This window comes from Primulina eburnea, chromosome 1 (genome assembly GCF_022965805.1).
Source record: "Primulina eburnea isolate SZY01 chromosome 1, ASM2296580v1, whole genome shotgun sequence".
Lineage (NCBI taxonomy): Eukaryota > Viridiplantae > Streptophyta > Magnoliopsida > Lamiales > Gesneriaceae > Primulina > Primulina eburnea.
The window spans coordinates 8,810,438-8,820,392 of NC_133101.1; the positions used below are offsets into that span (position 1 = coordinate 8,810,438).

Genomic DNA, 9,955 nt, shown 5'->3' on the forward strand with positions numbered 1-9,955 from the left:
TTTTTTTGTTTTACAATTTGTCATGTTAATGATGTTATTTAAGTCATTTTTTTATCTTAGTTTAATAAGATCATTAATAGTGTATTTAACTCAATCAAACTAATTATTATTTTAATTTACTTTTAAATTTAATTTCAATTACTTATATTTATATATTGTCATCAAATAATAATAGGAAGACAAGGGGAGATGAGTCGGATTGAATAAAAATAAATTATTAATAAATATTAATGTCATACAAATTTTCTTTCTCCCATTTAGAATAAAAATATTTTCAAACTCTTTATGTGTCAATAGAGATATGTGATTGAGAGAAATATTTGTCTGTAAGTGATTTCAAACACTATTTTTAAGTTATTTAGTCAATTTTTTTTTATAAATGCTACTAAATAAATATTACTAAATAATATGCTTCATTTGATCATTTTGTGTTCTTGCAATGAGAGGAGTTTTTTTACCCTAGCGTTAACATGTTTGATTGTTATATATCATTTGTATTGATCATATAATTGTGTTTGGATTGTTTATGTGATTTGTTTGTTTGCACAAAGAAAAGAGAAAACAAAATCAAATATCCAACAAAAATAGTTATTTTCAATTTTTTATTGTTGAGATATTTTGTTAATTTTTAAACACATAATGCATGTTTTCTGTTTGCTTAGATTACTTAGTTTGAAATGACTTAGAAAATATTAAAAAAATTGAAATATTTCTTCGTTTTTACCTTATGTCTCAAATATCAAGAGATAATATTTTTTATTTATTGGAGCAAATGTATTTCCAAACTTCTGTCTATAAATCAATATTTAAATTTTTTACGATATTATTATATTCTCTAATCAATTTTGTATCCTTAGATTGATAGAAGGCATTTTAATTTGAGTTTTTATATTCTTGCTTATATTACTTATTATGAAAATAATAGGTGAACTTCAAAATTCGGTAGGTCTAAGAGTCCTCTGGTGAACGACAAATATGGATAAATTATTAAAATATATAATATCCAGTAGATTTTTGGCATGCGATTTTGTTCTAATTCAATGATTATGCATGATCCTAAATTTTAATTATATCACAAGTTAACGCATGCTTTGTTGTTGCTAGATATATTTTGTCAATAGTCTAATATTTTTCTATGGTTTAAGAAAAATTGTGTGACTTTGTATTATATTTTTACGGCTGCTTTTCTAAATGGTTTTATTATGATTTCAAGGCACCATTTTTCATTTGTGTTTTTTTAAAGAAGTGGAATGAATATCTATAAAACGATGACATTAATAAGGCGTCTTCTCTTTATTTGAAAAAAAATATTGGAAAATTTATACAAATTGTGAATAATATGAGTTAATATTTAATTTGAGAGTGATGTATGTTTTTTATTGCTCGTATATACTTTAATTTCTTTGTTATTGTACTAAATAAGTTATTTTTAAACTTTGAGTTATCATTTTTTTTTTTATCGAGGTTGTTTGTGTTATGATTTTTTTTTTCGTTTTGGTTAGTATTGTTAGCGGTAATTGATTTTTCTGATATTATATGATGTGTCTTGTTGTTTATATAAAAATAAGTATGAGAGTACACCAATCAAAGCCACGTATTTTGGGTCTTCTGTTCTACGAAGAGAATAATTAATGATTTCTGTGAATTATATAATTTCTTGGTTTTTCATACATATAGTCTACGAAATGCGTCAAATTTTGAACAAAAAAGTTAAGACAAACATAATGGATGAAAAAAAAAAGAGACGTGTTAAATATAAAAAATGTTGTGTATTACTATGTTGTGTGCAATAATTGTCCCTGCTTGGTAGAGCGGTCGAACCGTGGTGCTTGAGCTGCTATGCGGTTTAAAAGGTTTGAGTTGCACCATTACTACTAGCTATAGTTTTTGGTAAAGCGGCAAGCGCTCGGTCCTACAATTGGTATCAGAGCTTAGGTCACATGTTCGATTCCCATTGATTGCAAGGAGTGCAATTTTTGGGAGGGAGATTGTTGGGTGCAATAATTGTCCCTGATTGGTAGAGCGGCCGAACCGTGGTGCTTGAGAAGCGGTGCGGTTTAAAATATTTGAGTTGCGCCATTACTACTAACTATAGCTTTTGGTAAAACAGCAAGCGCTCGGTCCTACATACTCTGTCCTAATTTCCGTATGATATAATTCAAACACATTTTTTTTAGAGATATTTGAAATTAGGTTCAACTAAGTAACATTAAACATATATATATTTATTAAATCATATTTAAAGCAAAGTGTTAAGATCAAGAATGATTCAGTTAAATTAACATTTTATGCGGCACGATAAATGAAATGAAATTACCTACGATAATCTTTGTCGGTTCATGGAAATCATGTTCTTTTCAAAACATGCGTTCTTATCTGATTGGCATGTTGTTGATCAAATTTCAAGCCTTCAAGTACATACCATATAATCATTGAGAAAACTTTTCATCAAATTGTTGCACAACAGTGAAATGTGTACATATGTGATCAGTATACTAAATAAAGTCATGCCATTAAGCAATTTCACCAGGCCAGATAAAACAGAAGGTCAAAAGAGACAAGTTATGCTTTTCAACATGTAGTAAAATTTAAATAAAAAATTGACATATATAAACATGCATATCTTAAAATTTGTAACATATAAATTATCTTGTTTAGAATGGAAACTATTTCTATCACTATGTGGAACGACTTGGCAATACACAAAGGCCAATTGATGAAGCGCATTGAGTCTGAACATCCTATTGTTGTATTTTCCAATCTAACAATGCAAATCTTTCTCAGTATGTCATAAAACATTCTTTCTTCTTTCCCTAGATGTTTTTTTCAGCAAAAATTACTAATGTGTGGTGTAAATCGAAATAATGAAAACAGATGCACAACAGTTACAAACTACGCATACAACTGCAATGATTCTTGACTCACTATGTGACACCGCCAGAGTAATATAAACATGGTACATATTTCTAAATTTCTAACGCTTCGTCTTTGTGAGTTATACATTTCATTGGATAAAACAATATGATAAAGGAAATCGAAAATAAAGCTACTCCATGGTATGAAGCATGTGATCATTGTTTCCAAGTTGCTACAAAAATCAACAACAAAGCAAGTTGTGCCAATTGCATAAACTATCCAATTACCATCATTTCAAGGTAATAAAAAATACCAATACCCAACTCAAGTTTTAGATCACAATAACAAAAAGAGATGATCACTACTTTACTTGTTTATGTTACATGTACAGAATAACAATCACAATTGAAGATGAAATGAGACGGCAAGAATAACATTATTTGGAAAAGTTGCAACATCTTTTGTTGGATGTTCGGTTGAAGATTTCATTCAAATTCATGAGTATGTATAAGATAAAACAAACAAATGATTTTATATCTACATAAATAGAATATTTAGACTTTGCATCTAACAATAAAAATTTGCAATACAGAATTTACCAAATAAGCCATATAAAGATTTGCTAAATCAACCAAGCTCCAAGCTCCAAGCTCCACACATTCTTGTTCAAGTTGGATAATTCAGTGGAAAAACGTGATGGAGTGTTAAAGATTGTGGCAGAACTTATTGAGATACATGACAATTATCCAACAACATATGTCAATATCAAGAAACGGAGGTCTCGGAAGATTATCAAGTCAACTAAACAAAGCAATGTACCACCAAAGGTAGAAAAATCAAATGAATTCGATATAAACAGAAACATGAAGATCCATGAAGATGAAGATGAAGATGAAATAGAGATTCAAGATGACGAACCAATTGCCGAGTACAAAAGAAGAGCTAAAAAGATTAAAAAAAAACCGACAGGTGCAAAATCATTTCAGGAGGTCTTCAAATCAAAGACAAGAAAATGTGATGATTTCATTTGTAATCAAATAATTAAATATTTATCAATTAAAAATTATTCTTCTTTCAAAAATAATTTAAACATATTTAAATAATGTTATCATATACAGATTATCTATATTTCTCAACGTGCAACGCACGTGCATTTATCTAGTTAATAATTTAAATAAGTGAACATGTGAAGGGTAATTATGTTTGTTCACAATTGAAAAACTTTTCCATCATCCACACTTTTATAAGTATATAATATAATATAATATATAATAATATAATATATAGATTAGATTAATGTTGAAATTTGCGGCAAAAACTTGCAATTCATAACAAGTGAAAGGATTTTCTCCGGCACCTTAAACAAGATATGCTAACATTTGTTGGATGGCCCATCCTAATTCTTAAGAACTGCTGGATTAATCATGCAAGTGGCCGACAAAGTTTTTAGCTCTTGGAATAGAGCATATGTGTTCTATATATGTGTTTTGTGGTCTTTATGTACCATTCTTCCCTCTAAAACTATAGGAGTTTGACCAGGAGGTATACTCAAATAGCGTAAATATGGCCTGGTTAAGCTTCCGAATCATGATCATAATTTAGGCAAATTTTGCTTCCGCCACCTTGTGTCCTTGTCGAAGTTCATACTGAAAAATGTGCCTACACAACAAGCATATACTCTTTTAAGACATCATGTAGTACGTCATCATCTATTTACTGTTGGTAGAATCACGCCCTTGGCATGTGTTGAAGCCATACTGTTTATTGAAATGTGAAAAAAAATGATATAAATTTTTTACTTTTACTTTTAGGAGTTAGACTTCATGGTCATTCGCCTACTTAAGCAGGACAAATATCAGAACACTAGTTAAATGTGGTGAAACTTGACGCAATCAATGTGCGTGCATGTAAGAAAACATAGCATTTTTCACTGTAAGAAATACAAATGGTGACCACTTTTCTGCTTTTAGGTTATGAACCTTGTTAAAGAGGCAAAACGAGAAAGGAACACTCTGTCCAAAGAAGTTACGAAGATCAGCAATTGTGGGATCTCAGCTTGAGACTTGCCTATCTTAATCCTCTTTCCATGGATATAAATCCAATATAGTTTCTTGAATCTCGTAGATGCGCGGTACATTAGTTCCCATCCTTAAAATTAAAGTGGTTGCAGATCATGTTTTTCAAATTTTTGCAATGAATATATACATTTGAAAGTCAGCATCGATGCTGTTGCAGCAAACTCCTGTTTGCTGAAAACGTACGAGTGACGGTTCAACTCCTGTTTTGTGGCTTTTTAAGTACATCAAAGTCATTATTTATAATTTATGAAACCAATTAGATATATATATTAATCAAAGTCATTTTTATATTTTATGCATCGGTTGTTTTAATGTCAACTTGGAAATCGATATCATCATAATAAAATTACAGACAAACTTAGACTTGGTATTTTGTGGTCTCTTTCACCGTTGCAACTTGTAAATAAATTGCCATTTCTACACCTCAGTCTGATGATCACCATACTCGACGTTGACATTGACTTGGTGTTTCTATTTCCTCCAGTTTTATACAAAAACCGTGTGTTCCCAACATTTTCATCAACAAAGACTACAATGGCTAGAAAAAACATTGAAGCTCCGGCGATGGAATCGATTTGGGCACGACTTATTCATGCGCAGCCGTCTGGCGGTATGATCGTGTTGAGATCATACCCAATGACCAGGGCGACCGCACGACACCTTCTTATGTAGCTTTCAGCCCGGTAGAACGTCTCATAGGCGATGCCGCCAAGAATCTTGCCGCCATGAACCCAGCCAACACCATTTTTGGTTAGATGTTGCTATTAGCATTCACAGTTTAATTTATTGATCAATCCGCTTTTTTAGAGTTTTTTTTTTTGGGTTCCTGCCGTTGACTTGCTCATGTTTCTAATTATGATGATGTATTTTTTTTTCATATGTGTGATGTATATAGGTGACTAATAATGAAAAATATAATCACGAGAATTAGATAATGTTTAAAGTCGTTTGAATAACATCATGTTTATAAATATTTATCAATCTAAATATATCAAAACACAATACATAAAATACATCATGACAATAAATCATATATATTCACTTATTTATATGACACTAGGAATGTACACGTGCGATGCACGCAGGTGACTAATAATGAAAAATATAATCACGAGAATTAGATAATATTTAAAGTCGTTTGAATAACATCTTGTTTATAAGTATTTATCAATCTAAATATATCAAAACACAATACATATGTATCATGACAATAAATCATATATATTTACTTATTTATATGACATTTTTCAATCCGCGACATAATACAGCTCTCTTAAATGATAAATCAGCAAAAATATTTTTCATTCAAATATCATTCAAAATGAAAAAAACAATAAAAATAAAATTAACAAAATAGTGAATTTTACCAAAATCAAAGCTAGAATTTACTTAAATAGAGTACACATAAACAAACGTCAAATAAAATTCTCTTAAATTACTAAATTATCATAATAATGTTAAAATAAAATCATTAAACTTGTTCTTAAGGTAAATATCACTTTTGCTTTTGCTAACTTTTAACACATTGCGGATTTTATTTAATTTCTATGTTTTTTAGAATACATATTATAGATAATTAATTTTATATAAATTAATATCGGTGATTAATAATTTAAGAAAAATAAAATTTTAACATAATACAATTGAAATAAATATATATAGTAAAAAAACATATATAAATAAAATAATATGTAATACTCAATTAAAAAATTTATATGGAAAATTGTATTATATAACAAATGATAATAAATTATCAATATAATTCATATTTATTATAAAGATTATATTGATTAAATTTTTTAAAAGATTATATCATAAATTTAGTTTACAATTTAGAAGAAAAAAAAGAATGTGTATTAATGTCTAAATATATCTAAGATGGACAATGAATCAAAAAAATTGATTAAGAAATGTAAATAAATAATTTTTTTACATAAAATTTAGAAAATAAAGAAGAATGTTAATTAATATCCAAATCTATCTAAGATGTACAATAAATCACAAAAAAAAAACCTCTTAGAAAGACATATTAATTTAATTTGCTAACTTAAATGAACAAGAAAATGTAAAAAATAAAATTTTTAGCATAAAATTTAAGAAATAAGGAGGAATGTGTATTAATGTCCAAATTCATTTAAGATGAACAATCAATTACTAAAACACCTCTTAAGATAACTTAATAATTTAATTGGCCAACTTAAAGGAAGAACTACATATAAAAAAATTTATAATTGAAGTTATATAAAAAAATTTATAATTGAAGTTGTATATTTATATGTACGTTAGATTCATATCTTATCAGTTTCGGTATAAAATTGGGATTCTAATGTGACGCGTCAAACTGAGTCGTGTGCTTGTTTAGGTTGATCAAAAGTCAAAATTACCTGATTATAATCTCTCCACCAAGAACATAACGACCGAGTTTTGCTCTACTTCGGGTTGAACCATTTGCTGTTTTCCATTGCTCAATTCATTCTGCAGATGCTAAGAGGTTGATCGGTCGCAGATTTAGCGACCCTTCGGTCCAGAAGGATGTGAAACTCTGGCCTTTCAAGGTCGTTTCTGGCCCTGATGATAAACCCATGATTACGGTTACCTTCAAAGGTGAAGAGAAAAAATTTGTGGCCGAAGAGATTTCATCAATGATCCTCATCAAGATGAAAGAAAATGCGGAAGCTTTTCTTGGGTCAACAGTGAAAAAGGCAGTTATCACAGTACCTGCCAACTTCAACGATTCCCAGAGGCAAGCAACCAAGAATGCTGGAACCATTGCTGGGCTTAATGTCTTGCGTATTGTTGTTGAACCAACTGCTGCAGCCATTGCTTATGGTCTTGACAAAAAGTTTGATAGCTCTGGTAGAAAGAGTAATGTGCTTATTTTCGACCTCGGGGGTGGCACCTTTGATGTGTCTCTTCTCACTATGGAGAATAGCATGTTTACCGTTAAGGCCATTGCTGGTGACACCCACCTTGGAGGAGAGGATTTCGATGATAGAATGGTTAACCATTGTGTTCAAGAATTCAAGAGAAAACACAGGAAGGATATAAGTGACAATCCCAGAGCATTGAAAAGGCTGAGGACATCTTGTAAGAGGGCAAAGAGGAATCTAGCATCTGCAACAGAAACAAACATCGCAATCAATTGTTTGTATGATGGGATCGATTTTGACTACGAAATAACTCGTGCAAAATTCGAGGAACTTAACATGGATTTGTTCAAGAAATGCTTTAAACATGTTGAGGAGTGTTTGAATGAGGCTAAGATGGACAAGAATAGTATCGATGACGTGGTGCTCGTTGGTGGATCCACTAGAATTCCAAAGGTCCAACAAATGCTGAAAGAATATTTTAATGGTAAGGAGTTGTGTAGGAGCATTCATCCTGATGAGGCCGTTGCTTCTGGTGCAGCAATTCAAGCAGCATTATTAGCTGGCCAAGGCAATGCAGAGGTTAAGGGTATACTATTATGCGATGTCACGCCACTGTCACTTGGCGTGCATGTCGAAGGGGGTGTAATGAGTGTAATAATACCAAGAAACTCTGCTATTCCTACCAAGAAGGAGGAACAATTCATGACATGTGCTGACAACCAAAGCGTCGCGCTCATCCAAGTGTTTGAGGGAGAAAGGGCGAGAACCATGGATAACAATTTGTTGGGCAAATTCGAGCTCACAGGCATCCCACCAGCTCCAAGAGGCATCCCTAAAATAACCATCTGCTTTGATGTCGACGCCAATGGGATTCTGAATGTCTCTGCTGAAGATCAAACAACTGGAAATAAAAAAAACATCACAATCATCAATGACAAAGGCAGGTTATCTACCGAAGAGATCGAGAGAATGCTGCGAGAAGCCAAGTTATTTAAGGCAGAAGATGAGAAGCATAAAAGGAGAGTTGAGGCCAAGAATGCTCTGGAAAATTATGTCTACAGCATGAGAAATAAAATTAAAAATGATGACAATTTTGCTTTCAACTTGACATATTCAGACAAGAGAAAGTTTGAAAATGCGATTGAGCGCGCTAACGAGTGGTTGGGAAACAACCGAGACAGCGGAGAAGATCAGTTTAAGAATAAAATGAAAGAGCTAGAGAACATCTGCAATCCCATGATTGCCGATATGTATTCGGGTGGCAGTGGTCCAAAGATTGATGAAGTTAATTAATTCTCTTATTCCATAAACAATTGTAACATATTATAAGGTTGGTTTATTTTTTGATGAGTTTTATGAAATTTGATTTTGAACAGATGAATTGTACTCTGTATTATATGTTTGCTTTTATTTTTTCTGGTTGTGATGCAAAAAAAAAAAAATGATTTACTATTTCAATTTTTGGTAATGATTTTGTATCTTCAAATTTCATAAAACATTATATTGGACTGGTGATATCGTATAATAATAGAATTATTATTGGAAGTGATGAATAATTGTATTTAAAATAATAATTGTGTGGGAGAATCTGAAATAGGATGAATGTATATATAATTGCTAGACAGATATAATATTAATTGAACCAAATTATATTCTCGAATTCATTGCATTCCTTGATGGATACCATATTGGCGTTGGTAAAATGAGCGCAAATAACATGGAGTGAGCAACACAATTTTAAAATAATTTCTATAGTTCAATCATGATTTCATTATAAATTTGAAGATTCAGTTGATGGGGGATGTGCTAAAGATGAAAATAGAGAATACTTTGGTATAACCCGTGTTTAAAAAACATGAAAAAAAAAGGGGTCAATCATTTGGTTGATAATATTATGCATGTAAAAATTTTATAAATCAGACGTGGATAGTTTCGGAATGTAGTTTCTTGAAATGGTTTGAGGAAACAAGATAATGAAAATATTTGTCTATAGGATTCGGTAATTGATCAAATCTTCGCATATATAATGATCTAAGACAGCAAGGAAGCTTTCCATTGGAAGACATCTTCTGCTAGAGTTAGAAATTAAGTCAAAATCAGCGTAAAACCAGTTCCAAGTAAAATTCTGGCTAGTGCATTCAAAAGTGTTGG

At 30.9% G+C, this 9,955-nt stretch overlaps 1 protein-coding gene across 1 annotated transcript; it reads left to right on the forward strand.

Annotated features, from left to right (window-relative positions):
- The first annotated feature begins 5,313 nt into the window (after positions 1–5,313).
- On the forward strand, positions 5,314–9,384 carry LOC140826374 (heat shock cognate 70 kDa protein-like). Its single transcript, XM_073188632.1, has 2 exons — positions 5,314–5,684; positions 7,416–9,384. Exons 1-2 carry the CDS (start codon positions 5,660–5,662, stop codon positions 9,095–9,097), a joined length of 1,707 nt encoding a protein of 568 aa, XP_073044733.1. The 5' UTR covers positions 5,314–5,659; the 3' UTR covers positions 9,098–9,384.
- The last annotated feature ends 571 nt before the right edge of the window (positions 9,385–9,955 follow it).

What these genes read in the sequence shown, in the direction of transcription:
- LOC140826374 (XM_073188632.1), top strand. Translation starts at nt 5,660, where the DNA reads ATGAACCCAGCCAACACCATTTTTG. An exon ending in CCCAGCCAACACCATTTTTG is followed by an intron (nt 5,685 to 7,415) that starts GTTAGATGTTGC and finishes TTCATTCTGCAG; the next exon opens with ATGCTAAGAGGTTGATCGGT.